At 37.3% G+C, this 24,788-nt stretch overlaps 3 protein-coding genes across 3 annotated transcripts in view; 2 read left to right on the top strand and 1 right to left on the bottom strand.

Moving 5' to 3' along the window:
• Nucleotides 1–965: 965 nt before the first annotated feature.
• LOC127881048 (uncharacterized) lies at nt 966–4,826 on the bottom strand. Its single transcript, XM_052428648.1, has 2 exons — nt 4,320–4,826; nt 966–1,056 (listed from the first exon to the last, which is right to left on the bottom strand). The coding sequence occupies exons 1-2, from the start codon at nt 4,722–4,724 to the stop codon at nt 1,006–1,008; spliced, it is 456 nt and encodes a 151-aa protein (XP_052284608.1). The 5' UTR covers nt 4,725–4,826; the 3' UTR covers nt 966–1,005.
• A 2,019-nt stretch (nt 4,827–6,845) lies between these two features.
• LOC127881022 (uncharacterized) overlaps nt 6,846–24,788 on the top strand; it is a 41,613-nt gene continuing 23,670 nt past the window's right edge. The window contains exons 1-3 of the mRNA XM_052428600.1: nt 6,846–7,008; nt 15,414–15,562; nt 23,237–23,422. Of these exons, the coding sequence (XP_052284560.1) occupies nt 15,463–15,562; nt 23,237–23,422 (286 nt within the window). The 5' untranslated portion in view covers nt 6,846–7,008; nt 15,414–15,462. The remainder of the gene's footprint in view (nt 7,009–15,413; nt 15,563–23,236; nt 23,423–24,788) is intronic.
• Nucleotides 11,516–12,601, top strand: LOC127831176 (uncharacterized). Its single transcript, XM_052356170.1, has one exon. The coding sequence runs from the start codon at nt 11,516–11,518 to the stop codon at nt 12,599–12,601; it is 1,086 nt and encodes a 361-aa protein (XP_052212130.1).

Raw genomic sequence — 24,788 nt, 5'->3', positions numbered from 1 at the left:
CGAAAGCTCAAGATCTAATAAAAAAAGAAATCAGGTTAGGCACCAAACATGAGGAAAGTTCGGGTTAGTGGAAATTAAAAACTCTTTCATTTTAAAGTTAATCGTTATGCAAACAGTGTTGTTTTATTAAAGCAAGTACATACATAAATTTAGTAGTTGATGTTTCCTATAACATTTTTCAACGAGAATTTTTGTACACACATTTAGCCAGTATGAACTAAATAAATGATGCAAATCAAATATTTTTTTAATATTATTACAGTGTGTTGTACATTTCAGTTAAAACGCGCTTTGTTGAATTTAAATTACTGTTTCAGACAATAACATTTTTAGGTCCAGAAGCTCCCAGAATGTACAAAAAAGATGTTTGTTGTTTTTATTTTAAAATCCACCCTTTTAAACAGTTTAAGCGTTCAAATAAAGAGTATATAAAATGATTATATGTTGAACAAAAGGTGAAAAAGACTACTGGTTTTCTCATCCTACATTAAATTGGAAATTTATAAGTTTTCTAGAAACAAAGCGAAATAAATTTTATTAATGACACGAAACAATAACATTTGTGTTGTTTGTGTGAGGAGGTAATTCGTTAAATAGAAGATAAATCCCGTACCTTCTGCTGAAAAGCCTGCCAATGGGACTTCCTAACTTGAAATCCGACCCGTGCAAATGCGCAGATTAACTCGTGCACAAGGGACGTGTTGATCGTCTAACTTTTCGAAGTCAATCCAAACAAAAATATCAATTTCTTGCATGACGGTTGCATAACTATCATGAGAGCACACAACGCACATCGGCTGGAGGATTTGTTTTATAATTATGACACTAGTGTGTATATGCCTTATATAAACGTCAACTCTAATGAGCATTAACTAATGTTAATAAACACAACACGTGCTACTGCTAAGACGTTTAATATAGAAGTGCGGCATCATAAAACAAGGTATAGGGTTAGGGTTAACGTTGCCGGAGCCGAAGTCTGTTTCACAATATAAATAGTGATGGCTAGTCTATTTCATAGTAGAACATTTCATAATAGAACATCTCCCTCTTTTTCTAAAAAGCAAAACCAAAATATGATTATGTACGTTGTTATAATACATTACATGTTTGTATAATACATATGGTATGGTAATATCAAAACGTTGAAAATAAATCAAGAGTTTTCAACGAAATATTGACCAATCATAAATGTTCGTTTATAATCAAACTATGAATTTAGATGAATTTCTTTTGTTAGAATTTGATTCTTCTATTTCGCCCATTCATTTCCTGCATATTTACGGTTGCCAATCACTAATCGTCCAGCCCGTGGTCTATATCCTGTATCTGGGTTTATGATTGGGTTATTTCGGGGATCTGGGATTGACACTTCCACTTGGGGGTATTATGAGGGTGTTCATCAGGCTGTAAAACTAAGGCGTCGAATGGCTCAATATCCTGGTATTTTCGCGCGTTTTATGCGTTTTATGCAACACTGACCTGTTTCTGCGATACGTGCCACCATCTGCCGTTTGTACTATGTACGAGCGGTCACTGTGAACTTTCGACCTTTCCAATTTTCCAGATTTTTCCAAACTTAATACGAACGCTGTCATTAACTGATAATGGCGCTAATGTTCGCGATGTTTTGTCGAAGTTTGACTTTTGTTGTGCCTTATATTTTTGCATTCGTGTGCGTAACTGTTTGTCATTGATTGCTGCAGGTTACAGTGCTTTGTTTGTGATTGGTACAATTGATTTGGTTCGACGCCCAAGTGCTAGTTGACTAGGTGTGTAACCGCACTGTATGTACTGTGGTTTTCGTATTTAATGCTTTTTGCATCAGATTTTTAACTGTCCCTACTGTCTTTTCGGCCAAACCATTGCTTTGTGGATGACCTGGTTATGAGGTTCTGTGTTCGAATCCCCAACAATCGGCGAATTTTTTTGAATTCGGCTCACGGAAATTGATGGCCATTGTCCGATATCAGAATATCGGGAATAAACATTCTTGACATGTGTTTTTGCAATTTCGTTATCACTGTATGTGATCGTGTGTTCGGTAAATGGTCAATTTCAAAGAACCTACTATAGTAGTCGACCGTTAACAGGTATTCTTGTCCGTTAAAGTGGAACAGATCAGTGGCGATTTGCTGAAAGGGTCTGTCTGGGAATGCGGTAGTTATCAGAGGTTCTGCGGCATTTGCATCTTTGTGAGTAAGGCAAGTCGGGCAATTAGTGACGTAATAAGTTATTTGCTTAGACATGCCAGGCCAAAACAACGAATCTTTGGCGAGTTTCAGTGTTTTCGTAATTCCCAAGTGTGACGAATGAACTTTTTCTATAAGTTCATTTCGCAGAGACTTTGGGATAACCAATGTGTGACCTCTGAATATCAGACAATCCTCTGGGCTTAATTCGTCGCGGTGATTGAAATATTCCGCTATGTTTCGATCGCATTTTCTCGCAGATTCCGGCCAGCCATCGGTTATAGTCCGTTTTAATTTTGTAATTTGCGGTTCTTTCGTTATTTCGGTACGTATTATTTGGAGTCTTCGATCTGTGACGGGAATTTGTTGATATACCGTGTGCACGTGACTATCAAGACGTTCAATTATTTTGGGGCATGTGTCTGGCAACGCGTGATTTGACAAGCACTCACTAACAGGGATTTTTTTGCCGGGTACGTGTTGTATATTGACCTGGTATTTGGACATTGCAAGAAGTATTCTTGATAGTCGCGGCGTTGCAGCAGTCAGTGGTTTATTCATTATTGAAGAAATTCGCTTGTGATCGAAGTGAACGATTACTTCTCTACCGTACGTGATTTGATGAAATCGTTTCAACCCAAAAAGAATCGCGAGAAGTTCTTTTTCAATGACTGCGTAACCAATTTCCGTGTCCGTTAATGATTTGCTGGCAAACGCAATTGCAATTGGTCTCTCGTCTTGCATAAGACAGTAACCTAACCCATATTTGCTCGCGTCTGTTTCCAGTATCAGGGGTTTGTTAGGGTCATAATAACCTAGAACTGGCGACTGGGTGATGTCTTTAAGGGCGTCCCACAGGAACTCTACCTCTTTCTTAAAGAGGCTCCTTATGGGAGCGGTGACCTCGGCTAAGTTTGGCGCAAATTTTGCCATGTAATTAACAAATCCTAGCAAGGTTTCGACCTTTTCGCGGCTGTCTGGGGTCGGAAATTTTGAGATTACCTCAATTTTCTTCGGGTCGGCTTGTAATCCGGTGTCAGTAACCACGTGATCAAAGAATGGTACTGACTTTACCCCGATGGTGAATTTTAGCGGGTTGAATTTGATACTGCGTTCGCGTGCTCGTATCAATACCTGTGTCAAATTTTGATCATGTTCCTTGGGGGTGCGACCCGAGATTAGAATGTCGTCAACGAGCGGGTGAATACCTGGTATTCCCACATTTTTCGTTAACTTTTGACAAAATATGTCGCTATAAGCAGAAATTCCGTTACGGAAGGCGCAAGTAGCGGTATCTTCCAAACGGTGTTGCAAATTTGGTAAGGTACGACGATTCCTCGTCTAGTTCCACACTCCAGTATGCGTGTGTTAAATCAAGTAAGCTAAAACGCGTTGCGCCTGACAATTTTGCGACAACGTCTTCAAGTGTAGACGTTGCATAATGCGGACGTCGTATCGCGTTATTGAGCTGTTTTGGATCTAGGCAGATCCGCAATTTGCCATTGGGTTTTTCAACAACCACGATTGGATTGACCCAGTCTGTCGGTTCCTATACAGGCCTTATATTTCGTCTTTGACCATTTCCTCAAGTTCGGACTTGAGGCGAGATTTTAAGGCTTCCTGTATGCGTCTTGGTGGCGTTACTACCGGGATCGCATTTTCGCGAATGTGCAATTAACTTTTGCCCGGGCGAGTTCCGATACCTCTAAATAGTTCGCCGTATTCCGACATGACATATTCCTTAGTGATATGACTGTCCGTTTGTTCATTGACCTTGTATGTTAATTTCAACAGACCTAAATCAAGCGACGTGTGTAAACCCATTAGAGGCTGTTCGCTATTCACAATGTCAAATGTAACCTGCGTCTCTGATGCTCGGTATTTGCATTGGAGATTTATTTTGCCAAATACATGTATGTTATCGCCTGAGTAGGAAGTAAGTATAGTGTCAGGGGCTTTTAAAGGGGCTTTGATATTGAGCGATTCGAAATGTTTCTGAGAGATTGTGTTTACGCTTGACCCGGTATCAATTTTGAATTGTATATTCTGCAAATTGGGACCGATGCTTACATTTACGAATGCCTTATTGAGAGCAGAAGAGTGGGCGGACGATTGTAGTTAACTTACCGTATCTATGGAGTAAGGTTGTATCCACAAATCACACGAATCGTCGTCCTGTGTATTACCACTGTCACTGTCACTATTATCGACATCGGATACGTATTGTGATTTACAAACTCGTTTCCAATGGTTTTTCTTGTGACATCTTTTGCATGTCTCTCCCCATGCGGGGCATGTCCGTTCTTTGTGCGGCGGGTTGCCGCAGCGCTCGCATCGTCGATCCCGTCCATTTCCACGATAAGGGGCTGTCGGCTGTGCTCTCCTATACGATGGTTGATCGTGATCGGCTTTTTCGTGAACTCCCCTCTGTGCTGGGTATCGATCACGTTCTCGACCTCTTCTTCCGCCACGTGCGTGCCCTTTGTCACGTGAGCTGATGAGGTGTACGTCTTTATGGTTGATCATCGACATTTGTTGTCTGCAGTATTCGAAGTTTTGAGATATCTGTATCGCTTTGTCAAGCGTCAGGTTTTTGCTTTCATTTATAAGCTTCTCTCGAAGTTTTTGATTGTTCACACCGAACATTCACACCGAACACAATTCGATCTCGTATCATTTCATCATTCACTATTGCTGGAAATCGACAGTCAGTAATTTTAAGTTTTGAAATGTTCTTCTATGAAATAGACTATAGCCATCACTATTTATATTGTGAAACAGACTACGGCCCCCACCAACACTAACCCTAACCTTGTACCCTGTTTTATGATGCCGCACTTCTATTTTAAACGTCTTAGCAGTAGCATGTGTTGTGTTTATTAACATTAGTTAATGCTCATTATAGTTGAGGTTTATATAAGTCATATACACACTAGTGTCATAATTATAAAACAGGGTACAGGGTTAGGGTTAACGTTGGCGGGAGCCGTAGTCTGTTTCACAATATAAATAGTGATGACTATAGTCTATTTCATATATATATATATATATATATATATATATATATATATATATATATATATATATATATATATATATATATATATATATATATATATATATAGTAGAACATTTTATAATAGAACAGGATTAAAAAAATAGGGTAAGCGAAAGTAGGCACAAACTATATAAAATGGGCGTAATGTTGAACATTCAGGAGATCTTCGTATTTGATACAGTCAGTCAATCGATTTTGAATCACCCGGCAAAAAAAGTTAATTCATTTGACCACAATAATTTATTTCGGGATTAAATGTCAATGCGAGAAGAAAATAAAGAGTACAATTTATTTTGTATGATAACAGGTTTTGCCGGAAGTTATATGCAGTTTTTGTCAATAATAGCCAATTAAAGTTCACCCTCCGGAAAATTATTAAAAATCATTCAACTTACAGAATTAGTATTTCAAAACATTGTCTTGGCATTTGTTTTCAATCAGCAAAATGTTAATTTGAAAATAATAAAGCCTTCTATATCCATATGCACATTTCAAAACATAACTCATTCAATCAGTTCCGGTTAACTTTTTGCTGCATGTATCCCCACTGTAAGCTATTTACAAAAGCTTTCTTGCTAAAACTTAGTTTATTTATTCCTTTACCTAATGTATACCTTAGACACTTATCGTTTTGTTTTTATTGGGGCATTATGGACAATTAAATACAAATTAATCGGTCTTCTGATTATCCGGAACTGGTTGACAAACTGTAGAACTGTAAACCTCGATCAGTGGCCTTTTACTCTGCGTGTTAACCGGAGAACTGTCATGAATATCCTTATTCGTTAGTTACCCCGGTAAACGGGTTAAAACGTTAGAATAATTAAAGAGATATTATGGGCATCTAACAGTATATATAGGTGTCTATCGCATACGTTGTTTATTTTTGGTGTTTTCACTTCATATACACTTATATTTGTTATTGCAGCATCAACATACTTTAAAAACAATTTCCCGGAAAAAGAAAAATAATCCATTTGAATAGCAACCGTACTTTCGTTTTGACAACTGACGACAGAAATTATTCGATGAACGATGTGAGTCTTAATGTAGTTTTTATGCAGATTCGTTCAAACGACACAAAGACACAATTTTGTTTTACGGATCATTTTGGCTTAGAGGACTGGGTGAGTCATGTAAAATATCGAAAATAATATATATATTTTTTATAAACAACTGGTAGCAAGATTAGTTGTGTATAATTGGTCAGTAACCACATTTTAACTAATTCTTTTAACCTGTTATTTCTTTTCAGCACAATTCGACAGTGAAAATGCCCATAACATCACTTAAATGAAAAAAGTGAACGTGTAGAATTCATAACGCATACACTTATGCCCAGTCATACTTAAAGCTATTTTTGGAAATCCGACGATTTAAAACTACAGGGGTACTTATATTTGGCGAAAGAATCAAGCAGGTTAGTTGTTGAACATTTTAAGTAAATAAATCAATGATCATATGTTAAGAACGATCAATAGACGTTTATTTGGTGCAAAGTATTGTTGAAGAATATTTACACGTGGTATTGGTCTTTTCCCGCTCTACTCAGTATTTATCATTTAAAAAAATCACAGGACGTGACGACTGACGTGTCACATGTTTTGGAATTTCCGGTCAGTTTCGATTTAAAACATAACACTTGAAGTTGAACATCATACTGTATGGAAAGGAAATAAATACACAGAATAAGCACGCATATAAATATTAATGTCAAGACTATCTTATAAGTAGGAAAACAAAAACGAGAAAACGAAGGTGAGCAATTATAAATGTGTAAAAACTGTTTTGCTTGTTTAATTGGTAGGTACTAGGGTAGCTTTTTAAGTTTAAGTCGAGAGATGAACGAAAAACGAATAGTATGTGTCCATTTAAAAGTGTGCACAGGAATAACATGCCCGCCAAACAGCAAGCTTAAGCTGTAGATCTATTTTCTAGTTGACCATTTGAAGCTGTTTTTTAGCTGTTTTTGTTTGTACCCGAAAGAGCTAAACTTTGTAGTCATGCAACCATTGGCAATTAAACATGCCTTTCTTGTTTGAACCACATGGACCTTTAAGAAAAATACTTCAGTATATTGCATACTATGAATTTATATTTATATATATAGAGTATTTTTCTTAAAGGTCATTGTGGCTTGAACGAGGCAGTCGAAAAGACAGCTATATCCACTTCTTTATCTTTTAGTTTTGATCTTACTTGGGACAGCCTTATTCACTCAAGACTTATAGACATCTTCTTAATTTAATTAGCTCGGCTATTCTCGGAGGAAACCCGAGATATTGTCATAGCCAGCTCGTCGTCCCCCTGTCCGCCGTAGGCGTTGTGCTAAAACCTTAACATTTGCTCTAAAATCAAAGTGCTTCAACCTACAACTTTGAAACTTGATATGTAGATGCACCTTGATGAGTTCTACACGCCACACCCATTTTTGGGTCACTAGGTCAAAGGTAAAGGTCACTGTGACCCTAATATAAAACTTTAACCTAGGCTCTAAAGTCAAAGTGCTTCCACCTACAACTTTGAAACTTCATATGTAGATGCACCTTGATGAGTTCAACATGCCACACCCATTTTTGGGTCACTAGGTCAAAGGTCAAGGTCACTGTGACCTCTAATATAAAACTTAAACATAGGCTCTAAAATCAGAGTGCTTCCACTTACAACTTTGAAACTTCATATGTAGATGCACCTTGATGAGTTCTACATGCCACACCCATTTTTGGTTCACTAGGTCAAAGGTCAAGGTCGCTGTGACCTAAAAAAAAAAAATTTTGACAAGCTTTCGCCTCCCGAGTGTGGCACCCGTTATGCGGTGCTCTTGTTAACTTTTCTATGGGTGTAGGAGATATGAAGCAGGTAGGAACACGTTGAATACTAAACTATTGACCTTCAAGTGGGATTTTAACCTTGAGAAAGCTTACCATTGTAGCCAAGTTTAATGAAAACCTTTCAAAGAGTTTATTAAATAAAGGCTCTGTCCTCTATTCAGTCTAAGCTTGGTCATGAAAATATATCATGATAATTAAAAAGTTAATAAACAATTAATGAATTTCTCAGTGTTAAACAAGTATAACTAGTGCAGAATTAAGCACCATAAAGGCCCATAGACAGTGAAACTTTTGGGGCCCACGCCCTAGGCCCCTAGTTGGCCAATAGCCTACTAGTTGATTTCACTTCTTTATATATAAAGCCTACAAGTGTCAATAGGTTGGTGTGTTATAAAAGGTGACAATGCAATTTATAGCTTTAAAATGGAATTATAATCCTGTATTGCCAAAATGACATAATTATTTGATTAAGATTTTAAGAAAACAATCACTGTAGTATGTATATTTATGTGATCAACTATTTATTTAGAAAGAAATTTCTACTTCTACTTCTACTCGATACTTCCTACAGTCAATTACTGACTATGACTAGATATATGTTATATTGGCATGTAACCGAATGTAACCGGTAGCCAGTCTATTATATGTTGTTTAAGTTTTATGTCCCTTTTGTACTCTTCGTAAAAATAAAGTAATCAACATGGTAGCAGCGTAGTGGGAATTTTCTCGCCAGAAAACAGAAAAATAGACACTTTTATTCCGACCTTCGATCGAATATTGATCAACGCAAGAAGAAAGATGGCAGAATCGTCATTCAGACTGCCTAGTTTGCTGAACGTCACCGACCGCAATGTGACGGAGAACTTCAAGAAGTGGAAGCGGGAATTTGAAGTCTACACGACTGCAACCCGATCTGACAAAAAGGACGCTAAGGTGCGTGTCGCAATACTTCTGCACTGTGCGGGACCAAATATCCTTGACATATATGATCAGGCAACGTGGGAAGACCCGGATCACAAAAACCATCCCATCAAGGTCCTACAAATGATAGAAATCTATTGTAACCCCCGCAAAAATGAAGTTCTTGAATCGCACAGATTCTGGTCAACGCCTGTCCAAGAGCCATTTGACAATTTCTTAACAAGAGTTAAGAAAACGAGACTCAACCTGCAACTTCAAGGACACTGACAGAATGAACCGTGATAAGATAGTATTTACCACATCAGGTAAATTACAAGAACTATTATTAAGAGAAGACGAGCTTGATTTAAACAAAGCGGTCAAATTATGTCGAGCATATGAACAATCATTGAAACATGTCCAGGAAATAAGAGACAAAGATGTAAACAAAGTACAGCAAAGTACAGCCAGACCAAAAAAGAACACTGTGCGAAACAAAACAAGCTACCAACCAAAGCCGCAATCACAGCTGTGTGATTACTGCAGTAAACTCCATGCGCCTAAAAAAGAAGAATGCCCTGCATGGGGCAAGAAATGTTCCTAATGCGGACACATGAATCATTTCCAAGCTAAATGCAGAACTTATGTTCACATGGTCCAAGATGAAAATGCTGAACATGAAAGTGATGAATTCTGGTTAGCACAATTTGACTCTAGAAACCGAGTAATAGCTACAATGGTAGTAAATGACTGTAATGTGAAATTTCAAGTCGACACAGGTGCTGAGATCAACACAATTAACCAGAAATTTGTGAGAAAATCACAGGTCAAAGGTAACGCGTCTACACTAAGAATGTGGAACAAAACGACGATGAAACCACTTTATGAAGTGACACTTCCTGTAAAAAAATCCAAAAACTGACAATATTTATGATGTCAGAATCATCGTTTTCCTTAACGACTTCCAGAACCTGTTAGGGTTGAAAACGGTGCAAGAAATGAACATGATAAACATTAACACAGATGCCTTTGTGGGGAAAGTTGAAAAAGATCTTGGTGATCTAGGTGAAGCTAAGCTCTACGTAGAAGAAGATGCGAAACCAGTTGTTTTGCCAGCACGAAAGATACCAATCGCCATCCAAGGCCAAGTGAAACAAGAACTTGACAAGCTTGTAAAAAGAGATATTCTTGTTACAGTCGAAGAGCCTACTGAATGGGTGAACCAGATGGCCGTGATACGAAAATCTTCAGGGAGCCTGCGTATCAGCTTAGACCCCCAACCTCTAAACAAAGTGCTGAAAAGAGAGCGGTACAGACTTACCACATTTGATGATGTCTTGCCAAATCTCAACCAGGCAAAGTTGTTCACCAAAATGGATGTCAAAGAAGCATTCTGGCATGTGCGATTAGATGAAGAGTCGAGCAAGCTCACAACGATGATAACCCCTTTTGGACGATTCCGATGGTCAAGATTACCATTTGGGCTATGTGTATCAAGTGAGATCTTTGCGAGAAAGCTAAACAAAGCTTTGAACGGTCTCGAAGGCATTTTTGTAATCGCAGATGATATCATCATTGTTGGCTGCGGTGAAACAGAACAATCAGCAAAGTCGGACAATGACCGCAAACTGATATCACTTGCAAAACGATGCTCAGAACAGAACATTATTCTGAATGAAGAAAAGACAAAGGTCGGAAAAGAAGTGATCTTTCATGGACACAGAATAACAGACAAAGGTGTTTTGCCCGATGAGAACAAAGTGAAAGCCATTCAAAACATTCCGAAGCCGAAAAATGTCACAGAGGTTCGACAACTCTGCAGACTAGTGCAATACATGAGCAAATTTCTACCTGATCTTGCGTCGACCATGGAGCCCATTCGTCAACAAACGCGTTAAGATGCCAAGTGGGAATGGACAAATGAGTGTGACGAAAGCTTAGAAAAAGTGAAAGCGCAAATCACGAGCGCCCCAGTTTTGGCATACTTTGATCCTGAAAAAGTAGTCGTGCTGCAAGTGGACTCATCGCAACACGGACTGGGTGCATGTCTTCTGCAGGATGGACATCCTGTGGAATTCGCCTCGCGTGCTCTAACCCCCGCTGAGCAAAAATGGGCGCAAATCAAAAAAGAAGCACTAGAAATTCTATATGGACTGACGCGATTTGACCAATACACCTTTGGAATCAAAGTAGTAGTGCAGAACCATCATAAACCATTAGAGACTATTTTGAAAAAGCCTTTGGGACAAGCGCCAAAACGACTACAAGATATAATTATGAAACTCCTGAGGTATGACATCGAGTTCCAGTTTACAGAAGAAGATTCGTCAATGCAAGAGCTTCAGCACTTGATAATCACTGGATGGCCGAAAAAAAGTGACATTAGTGCTGAACTCGGACAATATCACCCTCTCAGAGATACTCTTAGTGTGCAAGATGGAGTGATCTTCAAAGGTGAAGCAATAGTTATTCAAAAAAGCCCGAGAAAAGAAATGCTGCAAAGACTGCACAAAGCGCATCTAGGTTATGATAGTATGGACAGAAGAGCCCGCGGAACGATCTTCTGGCCGGGTTTGAGAGCAGAACTGAAAGAGACCACGAAAAAATGTGTACAGTGTGAGGACAGAAAACCTCCCACTCAACAGGAAAAGTTGAAACAACATAGTGATGGACTACGACCTTGGGACAAGGTCGGATCGGACTTGTTCCAAATACAGAACAGATTATATCTCGTCGTCGTAGACTACCACTCAAGCTTCATCGAAGTGGATTTTCTGACAGCGGCAACCACTCAGCAAGTGATTGACAAAATGAAGAAACACTTTGCTAGATTCGGAATTCCCAGAGAACTGATAACCGACGGTGGACCCCAGTATATGTCCACAGAATTCCGTAACTTTACACAGAAGTGGGGTATAAAGCATCACATCATGTCACCCCACCACTCAGCATCAAATGGTAAAGCTGAGAGTGCTGTGAAAGCCATGAAGACACTGATCATCAAGTGCCACGAGTCGCGTACGGACCCGATGGAGGCGATCCTAGAGCAACGAAACACCCCTCGTGCCGACACCAAGAGGAGTCCAGCTGAGATGATGATGAATCGAAAGCTACACACCATGGTACCTTCGGGCGTGAAAGCAGAGCCAAGTTGTGAATCGCGAGTGAATCGTAAGAAATCAGTGAAAAAATGGTTCGATCAAAAAGCGCACGATCAACCAAAAGTAAAAATCGGTCAATCAGTGTATTTCCATAAGCAGAGCAAAAAGCCCTGGCAGAAAGGCATAGTTGAAAATATCAATGGTGATCGATATATTGTGCGTAGTGAAGAAAGTGGGCTGTATGCCAGAAATTGTGTTCATATCCATCCAACAAAAGTCGAAGTGCAGATTCGCAAGCAATCTCGGCCTCGTTATGGCGATATGAAATCTGAAACTCGTAATCAAAGCGCCCCAAAGACGCATGAAACTACTCGTATGACTGCAACATCTTCAGCAGGCAACACGACAGCAGCCTCTGAATCAGAACCAACAGCAGCTTCGGAATCCGGCCCGAGCAGATACAACCTAAGGCCCCGCGGAAACATTCAAAGACCCCAGTGTCTTGAGGGTTTTGTGTGAAATCAATGAATAGTTTTCATATGTCTTAGACTGAAGATTAGATTTAAGAAAAGAGATTTTAGCTACCAGCTTGATAATTTGATCAGAGTTTTAAAATGTCAAGAAATGACAAACTGTTTGAACATGTTTAATTCTAGTCAAGTTAGTAAAATAGTCAAACTGTTTGAACATTTTTAATTCTAGTCAAGTTTGTAAAAGTTTATATGTTTAGACTGTTCTAAGAGTGATTACTATTGTTAAGTGAGCTTAGTTTTATAAGTTAAGACTATTTTTAGAGTTAAAACCATTGTCTTGATCATTTGAATTGATATTGTTAATGGATCTTAATAATATTGTTTTTAAAGAAAGAGGGATGTTGATAGATATATGTTATATTGGCATGTAACCGGTAGCCAGTCAATTATATGTTGTATAAGGTTTATGTCCCTTTTGTACTCTTCGTAATAAAGTAATCAACAGGTAGATGGCCTGTTGACAAAAGATACAAAACCAATTTGAAAGCATGGAAAATTTCAAGCGCTTATGATATTGTAAATTGAACATGAAAAAAAAGCATTCATTTAGTGGTGATTTCATTATAATTTGCAGCAACATATATCTGAGTATAATCTATGAAACAATAAATAATTCTATACTAGGTGTGTTAGAATTTTATACATAAGTTTTTTGAAACATGTGTATTTTTTATATGATCATAAATTCACTGGATGAATTGCCCATTTTAGCTCCATATTCACTCTGGGCTTATACAGGGTGCAGGATCAACCAGGCTCACAGGGGTTTACGCACGGGCTGGACAGAATGTAAAACAACTGTTTATAACTTTATTTTTGCAAATATTTCAAGTTATTGACATACATTTGCAAAAATCTTTAGTGCATAAAAGACAGTTTGTCATAAGATTTAAGAATAAATCATTAATGCATCAAAATCAGTGCCAAAATTTTACGTTGTGTGCAGCATTACCGTGAACATCAATGTGTTTCTTACAAAAATTTGGCCAAAAACCAAGGCATATTAAATAAAGTAATTCTGATGTATTTCCAGGCTTGGCGAAATTGCCGGTCCGCCTGTCCTGGCCGGCAGATTTCCATTTGGTCCGGCAGGTTTAACAAGAGTGTCGGTCCTGGCGACCGGCAAAATGTGAAATGAATGCAAACAAATCATATTTTTATCAAAGTTGGAAATTCAAAGAGCAAACCCCTTACTACATCATGAAAATGAAATCACTCATTGTTTTGATGTTAGCAATAAGTTTGTTACGTACAATTAGCAGATCCAACTGGTTACACAACACCTACTTCAAACTCAGTCGCAAAATCGGCAACTGCATTCTAACAAAAAAGATCTTGATAGCTTTGACATATTTTTCAAGTAGATAAGGACATTAAAATATGAATTTCTTTATAAAGCATGGCTTTAAAGGGTTGTTTATAAAAATATAAACAATGTTCTATTATCATGTCTTTATAACATGCACTCGTCATAGGTCTCCAGAAATGTCATCATTTTACATTGTACAAGTTAGTGTCCATTTAACTGCAATTTTATTCGACAAGGAGATTGCTAAACTGTGTGCCACTGAAGGAGATATGGAAATTGAAGAAGATTGTACAGACTATCAAGACGAATTGATGAACATCGAAAAACTGTTATCTTATTACGATAAAGCACTGGCAGTTGTTTTTTTGAGCTAAAATAAAGGGTTTATGTTAATGTACATAGTTGTGTTGTTGTTTTTTTCGGTCCGGCTAAATTTTCTCCGGACCGGCACATTTCCTGAAATGCCTGTCCGGATGACCGGCATAGTTTTTCCAATTTCGCCAAGCCTGATTTCACATCATCATAGGCATACTGTCTTTTATGCACTTGTTTAAATTCTTAACAAAAATTGTTTCAAAAAGTTATTTGAAGAAAAGCACCACATACCAGTGCAGGGGTCTAGCTAGGCTCAAAATTTAGGGAGAAGTCACTTCTCCCTAAAACCTAAATAGGGAGAATTGGTAACATCTTTGGGAGAAATGGTACATTTGCGTCATAGATCTTAGTTTTACGTATATTTTGCAGCAATTTAACGGATCAGTGGTTACTGTTCAGCTTGCAATCAACTCTTCACTTGTTTTATACAATAAGACATGTAATGATGTTAAGTGTATAAAACAAACATTTTTCTTATTTTATTGATTGTTGATTATGATGGTACTTTAAATTATTTATTTCCTGAACAGGTGTATCAAATAAACTTCAATTGTAACAAGCCAGTAATGTTCAGAATCTTTTTACTTCCTTGTTAATTTTAAGCAATTCAACATTAAATCAAATTCATATTTTGGTTCAAATATTTAGTTTTAAATTTAAAATTCATTTAAAATCTCATTTTACAGCAGAGATTCCAAATCTGACCTGTAAATGAGCCCCATATTTAATGCCAGTGATAGGTTTCATCTTCCCATTTGATCATTCCTTAGTATTATTTTAATGGGCCATTTAACATTGCTGAAGCATAGTTATTGGTAGCCAGCACAAGGCAATTTATCAAGGCATCATCTAATAACAATTTCAAGAAGTGTTATAGCTCCAGACTGTTCTTAATTTTGAATGTTCAACTTTGCATGACCTGTAAATGGGGCAACTTATGGCTGAGAATCCTCCTGTGTCCTATGCTCTACATCAAATAGATTTTTTAATCAGTCAATAACTGGCACAAAGTAAATGATGAAAAGGAGAAGTCACATCGCCTTCATGTAATAATTGTGAACCCCACAAAGTCGCATGATCCTGCACCTTGTTTATAGACCTTGTTTTACTTAAGGAATGTGAGACCAGTCCTTATCAACCACCTTGACAGCCTATTAAACAAGATGCCAAAGCAGAATACCAAGAAGAAGAAAAGCAAGGATAAGCCAAGGCCTGGCCAAGTTACTCCATTGACCGGGAACAAAGCAGAAGAGAATGATAATGGTTAGTCTAATTTTTGAGATGTTAAAACTCAAATTTAGTGCAAATTTTGTATAGGGCAGTAAATTTGCTTCAGCTATTGCTGCAGTATAAAGAGTTGCTAAATAATAAACAGAATCTTTTTGCTAGATGCTAGAAAAGAACTCATTGTGTTCAATTCAAAAAGGTTGATACTTTGCTGTTTTAGCATCGTAAAAAATTTGATTTTTTAAATAATATTGACTTCGCCTGAATTATGATAATGTATTTGCTATGCTATGCTTAAATTATTCCACTTTGTAGTGTGAAATTGATAGGGGTTTTATATTACAAAAAATCATGGTGATTTATAAGCCTTTAATTATTATTGCAATTTGTTGTTGCCATTGTCCTTCAAGCTCATAAACTTCTCATTCCTTATTGCCACAAAACTTCCCAGGTATCCTCGGTTTACCATCTTTCACAATGTTTCTTAAAAAATCCTCTCAAAGATTATTATAGATTAAGTTCCTTTATGTCCCTGAAGTCTTTTAGCGTGTTTTTTTTTTCAAATTGAGAACAATATGATTGGGGAAATAAAGCACATACAATCCTGATATTGGCATCTTTAAATCATACATGTATGAAGTCATTTTGCTCATGAGGTCAGGCTGAAATATGTGAGGACCCAGATTTTGTCCAAGCACTCCGATGTTATGTAATTACTAGCATACACATGGTGCTCATAAGTGGCTTTAAGGATACCTTGTTGTCTGCTTTCGTCAGTGTGTGCATCTGTTAACTTTTTATCCACGCCGATAAAAAATTCGGAGGGGATATAGTAATTGGTCCCTTCTGTGCGTCCGTCCTTCCGTCCGAAACTTTGTTCAGATCATATCTATTCAATAATTTTTCTTTAAACTTAGAATATAAACAGATGGCAACTTGGAGAAGTGCAGTGACCAAGAATCATAACTCTTATCTACCTTAGTTTTTGAATCATATCCCTTTATATAATTTCAAAGTAAATTTTTGTCTGGAGCATAACTCTAAATGTACTAAGTGTAGTGACTAAGAACCATAACTCTATCTACCTTAGTTTTTGAATTATCTCCCTTTATTTAATTTCAAAGTAATTTTTTGTCCGGAGCATAACTCTAAATGTACTGAAGGGATTTACTTGAAACTTGAAATATAAACAGATGGCAAGTGGGAGAGTGCAGTGACTAAGAACCATAACTCTATATACCTTAATGGTTTAATTATCTCCCTTTATTTAATTTCAAAGTTAATTTTTGTTAGGAGCATAACTCTAAATCTAGTGAAGGGATTTACTTGAAACTTGAAATATAAACAGATGGCAAGTAGGAGAAGTGCAGTGACTAAGAACCATAACTCTAGCTACCTTAGTTTTTGGATTATCTCCCTTAGTTTTTGGATTATCTCCCTTTATTTAATATTAAAGTATATTTTTGTCCGGAGCATAACTCTAATTCTACTAAAATGATTTACTTGAAACTAGAAATATAATAGGAAGAGTGCAGTGAACATGAACAATAACTCTTTCGGCAGTAACTTTGCCTGCCCAGTCCCCTCATGATAGTAAGTAAGTGTACCAAGTTTGAATGCAATAGCATTGATACTTTCTGAGAAAAGTGGACCTAAACGCAAAACTTAACCGGACTCCGAAAATTTGGTTAAGTTTTGTGTTTTGGCCCACTTTACCCCTAAAGTATCATAGATATTGCTTTCATACTTGGAACACTCGCAAACTATCATAAGGGTACAGTAAAAGGACAAGTTGCATAACTCTGGTTGTCATTTTTACGGAATTATGGCCCTTTTTTGACTTAGAAACTTTCAATATATGGTTAAATTTTGTGTTTCGATCCACTTTACTTCTAAAGTATCAAGGCTATTGCTTTCAAACTTCAAATACTTTCATGCTATCATGAGGTTACTGTACCTGGCAAGTTGAATTTTACCTTGACCTTTGAATGACCTTGACTCTCAAGGTCAAATTATTAAATTTTGCTAAAATTGCCATAACTTCTTTATTTATGATTAGATTTGATTGATACTTTGACAAAACTACTCTTACCTGACATACCACAATAGACTCCACCCAAACCATCCCCCGTGCCCCCGCCCCCCCTCCCCCCCGAATCCCCCCCGAATCCCCCCCTAATTTTTTTTTAAGATCATCTCAGAAATGACCACCACACCCTCACACCATACCCACCCCCCCCACCCCACCCCCCCCCAAATTTTTTTCGCACCCATGAATCCCCCCCCCCCCCCCGAATTTTTATATATTTTTTTTTTGCATTTTTTTTTCCTCATTTTTGGAAGATAATGTAATAAATGTCCACCCCCCCACACACTACACCCCTCTTCACTCCACCCTCCCTCCTTTGTGATTGAAATTGAGAGTCCCTTCACCTTTAAAAAGAAAATAGATGATGGGTCTGCACCCGCAAGGTTGTGCTTTTGTTGAGTGTTTGGTACTTAATTCCACAAATGCATCTAAAGATAATTTTATATGCCTTTTTGATAAAATATTTAGTTCCAGTGCTCATTTTATTTGTTCACTTGCAATAATGCTATTTATGAAAGAAATTGATGCAACTTTCCTTTCTTTTGGTGAATTTTTTATGCCAATCCAGGATTATATACTTTTTTCTGAATTGAGAAAGTACCTTTTACGGGTACTTTATAAAGAAAGACAAAAAATGCTGGTAACAGTGTCTGTTGGGTCTTCTTGAGTATGTTCAAATCATGTCCCTGGGGTCAAAAACGGCCCCATCCCCAAATGGACACATGACTTATATTGACTGGTATAATACATTATTTAAAACATCTTCTATAAAACCGCAAGGGAGAGGGATTTAATAATTGGCTTCTAGTTGTATTGTGGTCCTCTACAAAGTTTGTTCAAATAATCCCCTTTTGGTAAAATTTGGCTTCGCCTTAGGCAGTACTCCATCTAGGCCGAAATGGACGGGAGCCCCCCTGCCCCTCAGAAGCCCCGCCATGCCCTTCCGAGGCCCCGCCCTTCCTTTTCTAAATATATTTTTTTTATAGACATTATATTTTAATTTATAAATCTCATATTAAATTGTTATTAATTAATTCCTCACTATGGACATTTTATTTCCATGGTTTATTAATAATAGAGATAATATATTCTAACATTTAATAATATAAAAATTTATATGCAACAGGGAGCATTCCGGATACTACCATCACTCGAAAGAGCACTTGAAACAAAATACTGCAAGTTCGAAAGTGCCCTTTTGACAAAATATTCCCTGCCCTGCCTTTTTCAAATCCTAGATGGAGCACTGCCTAGATGTTACTTTTTTTATTTGTATATAGTAAAACCTGAAAGAATCTTCTATCAAACGCCAAAATCGAGAGGTTTTGTATTTTGCATGTATCAATGTATGGTGCTCCAGAGGTTTGTTTAATAGCATCATAATATGTCATATATTGATCCTCTGCTAAATCTGTTTAAGTCATACTCCTGGTGTCAAAACTTTCTATGCCCCACTGATCAAATTATTTTATGCAGGTTTAGGAAATATAAATATTGATAAACATTAAAAAATCATCTCTGAAACTAAAAAGGTCAGGAGTTTGATCATTGGTGTGAAACTTAACATAGTTCCTCTTCAAAATTTGCTCAAATCATTTGCCTGAGGTCAAAACTAATCATGCCCAGGGGTCACATCATATATAAACTTAAATATGTGGTAAATAATGACAATACCCCTAATTGTATTCTCTAAAACAGCAATGGTTAGGGCTTAATATTTCGTGTTGGACATATGATGGTACTCTGTTAAGTTTATTCAAATCATGGCCCTGGGCTCAAAATTGACCCCACTCTTGTTATCCTCTGCCATAGGCGGAGGGATATTGTTTTGGCGTTGTCCTTCAGTCCTTCTGTCTTTCCATCCATCCGTCTTTCCGTCCGTCTGTCTTTCCGTCCGTCCATCCGGCACTTTTGTGTCCGGAGCCATATCTTGGAAGTGCTTCAGCGGATTTCATTCAAACTTGGTATGAGTATATATAAAATTATAGGTAAGAGGATGATGCACGCCAAATGGTATTGTACACCATCTGTTAATAACAGGGTTATGGCCCTTTGTATCTTAAAAAAAATTTTTTTTGTGTCAGATATAACAATTTTGTATCCAGAGGCATATTGGCGGGGGATATCAATTCAACGAATTTGCTTGTAGTTTTATTATGCTCCCCCAAAATTTATTTTTGGGGAGCATATAGTCGCCGCTTCATCTGTCCGTGGGTCTGTCTGTCTGTCCGTCCGTCTGTCCGTCTGTGCACAATTTTTGTCCGGGCTATTTCTCAGCAACTAATGACCGGAATTCAATGAAACTTTATGTGAAGCTTCACAATCAAAAGGAGATGAGCATATTATCAGCGGGTTCTGGTCGGATGATTTTTCACAGAGTTATGGCCCTTTGAAATTTTCCATTAACTGTACATATAGTGCAATTCTTGTCCGGGCTATTTCTCAGCAACTAATGACTGGAATTCAATGAAACTTTATGGGAAGCTTCACTACCAAGAGGAGATGTGCATATTATTAGTGGGTTCTGGTATGATGATTTTTCACAGAGTTATGGCCCTTTGAAATTTTCCATTAACTGTACATATAGTGCAATTCTTGTCCGGGCTATTTCTCAGCAACTAACATACATGCCATACGTCCCGATCTCGGCGGGACAGTCCCGCTTTTGGGCCCTTTGTCCCGCCGTCCCGATATGAAACGATTTGTCCCGACATTCCTAAAAAACGATGTAAGGTCTATAGGTTCCCAATAAAATTCGCTATTCAAGCTCTGTTTCGCTTACACTTACCCCCGCTAATCCCTTTATTGCCCCCAATTAACAATCCGATTCTACTTATCGTGTGTACCAGTGTTGTTTATGACACCTTATCAGCGATTTATCGGCTAATTATTATTTCATCAGGCATTATCACCATGGTGGTCTTCAAAATAGTGGTCGCTTATTGCTATCGATAGTTGTATTATAATGAAATAAATGTTGAAAATGTGTTTATTTTTGTATTTGTTTGAAACGGTTAACAAAACAATTGTTTTGTAAAATTAACTCTACGTCATTAATGCGTCTTTTACATTCAATGTTTAGTTCATAAATAGCGGGATAATCCGAATGTGCAATATACCAAAATCGCAACAAACAGTCCAATAAGTGATACCCATCCTGTCTAGTGTAATTGGGTGTAATTGTAATAAAAACAACGAGGTGCTATGCATGACAGTTTGACCCTACTCCAATTAAGCTAAAAACCACGAGGTGCTATGTATGACAGTTTGACCCTACTCCAATTAAGCCGCGACAATTGACAAGTAACAAACTGCGCATGGATACATGCTTAAAAAACATCGCAACAAACAGTAAAAGTGGTACCCATCTTGTCTTGTGTTAGTGTAATAAAAACAACGTGTTGTTATTCATGACAGTTTGACACTACCCCAATACAGCGCCTGACAATTGACAATTCAGTTTAATATGTGTATATAAGAAGAAAACAAAATATGATTATTAACATTAAAGAAAAATAATTCGAGTAAAGCATCCATAGACTTCTTTTGTCCTTTTGTTTTTGTTGGTGTAAAAACGGTTGAGGCGTTGTTGACAGTTAAAATTAACACAAAGACGGTTTGCTTCCACCAAAAACCTACCTCGGAAATGTGTACGGCCGCGCATTCCGTGTGTAACTGATGTAACTGTTCGGTAGATAGTTTACTGTAACCGGTACTTTCAGTGTACTGGATAGCCTCCCCTGCGTTAATGTTTGCCATTGAAATTAATATAATGAGTATTGTTGTTGTAATGTTCTAGATTTTGTACTCTAAAAAGATGAATATTATCTTCGTTGAATAGTATCTTCGTTGTTTGCTATTGTATTATTTTATAAAACTGTTATTGTTAAGTTTTAGATTCCATGCTTCATATCAGATGTTTTATGTCTTGAATAAAAGTATCAAGAGTGTTTGTTAGTACTATACTGACTACAGTAAAGGTGGAATGATAAATCGTTTTAGGTGTCCCGCTTTTTGGTCAAATGTCCCGACAATTTTTTATGGAATGTCCCGCTTTGGACCTCAAAAATTATGGCATGTATGGCAACTAATGACCGGAATTCAATGAAACTTTATGGGAAGCTTCAGGACCAAGAGGAGATGTGCATATTATCAGCAGGTTCTGGTCGGATGATTTTTCACAGACTTATGGCCCTTTGAAATTTTCCTTTAACTGTACATATAGTGCAATTCTTGTATGGGCTATTTCTTAGCAACTAATGACCGGAATTCAATGAAACTTTATTGGAAGCTTCACCACCAAGAGTAGATGTGCATATTATCAGCAGGTTCTGGTCAGATGATTTTTCACAGAGTTATGGCCCTTTGAAATTTGAAATTTTCTATAAAAAAAATTATTGTCCCCCCATCTACTGTGCCCTCAAGACATTTCCTTTTATCTGAATATATAGTGCAATATTGTGACCAAAAAACCTTTGGGGAGTATCACCTGTCTCCGACGGTTTCTTGTTTTTTCTGGGGTAAGTGTAAGGTTTTGGCTAGCCCTTAAACCCTTAATGCTCTGTTATAAAAAATGAAATTAAATATTTGTATTTAATAGAGCACTTATATTCTCCTGAATCGCTCATTCTCAGAATAGTTTAGTTCCTTCTGGTCTTTGGTGAGCCTCTAATGGCCCATGGCCCTCATGTTTTAATATTTCGTTATCACATTCTTTTCATAGAACTGAACTGTTTTAGTTATAACAGTGTTATTGTGTTTTTATTTTGTTCTACGCAGCTATAGGACTCAGTAGGTGTATTATAATATTGTGATAGAATTGCAATCATGCATTTTTTTAATTATACCTCCACAAACGAAGTTTAGGGGGGTATATTAGTGAGCTTGTCTTTCTGTCGGTCTGGCGGTCGGTTGGTCCGTATTAAGTGTCCGCTTTCTAAATCAAGTTGTTTTCATCCGATCTTCGCCAAACTTAGTCAGAAGTTTTATCGAGATGATGTCTAGGTCAAGTTTGAATATGGGTCATGCCGGGTCAAATACTAGGTCACGGGTTCACTTAGTGCGTTTTAAACATTAAGCATGGTGTCCGCTCTCTAATTCATGTAGTTTTCATCAGAGCTTCACCAAACTTGGTCAGAAGTTTTATCTAGATGATCTTTAGGCCAAGTTCAAACATGGGCCATTCTGGGTAAAAAACTCGGTCACGGGGTCACTTAGTGCGTTTTAAACATTTAGCATGGCGTCCACTGTTTTTTGTGAAGAAAACATGCAAAATCTTCTGTGTCAATGCGGCATGTGGAGGTATTCGTCACTTCTGTGACAAAGCTCTAGTTTGTAATAGATTATTTATTAAATAAAGGGTAGACTGTTTATGTAAAGTTGTTGTTTTAAAAACATGTTTATAGAACCTTAGATAAAATATATACTGGTATATATATAGTACATGTATCTCATAAGTTTTTGGGTATATAAATTATAATTGTATGCTACTCTAATCTAGTCTATGTGTTATACTGTTTTAATATTTGTTTTTGTATTTAATTTACCAACCTTATGTGCGCTATAATTAAGCATGTGCAGAATATATTTTATTTAAGATATTTCTTGTTAAACTTGTGCAGGACAGACAGGTCAAGAGCTGCGTTCGGAAACAAAACATACAATTGAGCAGAGGAATGTGTCTGGACCTGGAGATATGGCAGGGCCTGCGTGTGTCCACAACCATGGGGCTCCTAACTCAGTTAACCTGTTTCCAGGTGCCAAGTTGGTCAACCACGGTGCAATGTCTCTTCCTAGGGTAAATGCAGGTATGACATTGGAAACTAGACTTAATTCATATGGTCCCATTGAGCTGTTTTAAGAGCTTAAAACTGCTGTTTGTACTTGCAATCTGTTGATTGTTATAGGCTACAATGTTGATTCACAGTGGTGTATTTGTAGCAATGGCACCTTATATAAGAAATAAAGTGGATTTATTAACTGGAATACTCTTTTTGTCCTAACTTGCATTGGTCTGCCTACACAGGGCCCTCAAACCATTTTATGGGAAGCGGGTCGCTACCCATAGCAGGGGGAATTTTCGCGGCGTTTCCCTTTTTGGGGGATTTTTAACTTACTCTCTAATTTGTACATGTTTGCACTATATTCATTGCTTATTTCATAATTTAGTATGTTTGACAAGATTAAATTAAAATAGAATTGAGATAAAGTAATCATGAGACATCTATGTATAAAAATAATTTTTTTTTTTTTTTTTTTAGGGGGAATTTTTCCCCCAAAAAGGGGAAAAAGTATACTTTTCAGGGGGGGGGGGAATGCGGCCGAATTTCGGCCGTGGATTTGACAGATTGAGGGCCCTGCTACATGTTTATAGGAGCGAATTTGTTTGGAAAAGTTCTCCTACACACTTTTCAATTAACAACATTCAAACTTCCAAGCAATGTTCCTTATTATATGAGGTAGTGCATGTGCCATATTTATGGTCCCATGTTAGGAATTACAAAAGTTATGTCCCTTTTTTACATTGATAATTTCTATTACATTATTATGGCTATTGTATAATTTATTTGCAAAAAGTATACATCTTTGAAAATACAATGTCCAGATGCATTATATTTGGTATGTAAGATTGTATATTGACCCTCTTCTAAGTTTCATAAATTCTTGACCCAGGGGTAAAAAATGGGGATCAAATAGATTATAAAGCACATATTTTTCTCTCATAATTGCAAAATTGTACTAAAGGTCTCTACAAACATTGTCCAAATAATTTTTCACATGTTGATTCTGGCCATGTTTCAGGGTGTAATAGCTCATTATAAAAATCTATGTTCATGTAGCTTTTTATGCCCCCCTTCGAAGAAGAGGGGGTATATGGTTTTGCTCATGTCGGTCTGTCCACCAGATGGTTTCCGGATGATAACTCAAGAACGCTTAGGCCTAGGATCATGAAACTTTATAGGTACATTGATCATGACTCCCAGATGACCCCTATTGATTTTGAGGTCACTAGGTCAAAGGTCAAGGTCACGGTGACCCGAAATAGTAAAATGGTGTCCGGATGATAACTCAAGAACGCTTAAACCTAGGATCATGAAACTTCATAGGTACATTGATCATGACTCGCAGATGACCCCTATTGATTTTCAGGTCACTAGGTCAAAGGTCAATTTC

Source organism: Dreissena polymorpha, chromosome 5 (assembly GCF_020536995.1).
Source record: "Dreissena polymorpha isolate Duluth1 chromosome 5, UMN_Dpol_1.0, whole genome shotgun sequence".
NCBI lineage: Eukaryota > Metazoa > Mollusca > Bivalvia > Myida > Dreissenidae > Dreissena > Dreissena polymorpha.
This window is presented reverse-complemented; position numbering and strand designations above follow the sequence as displayed.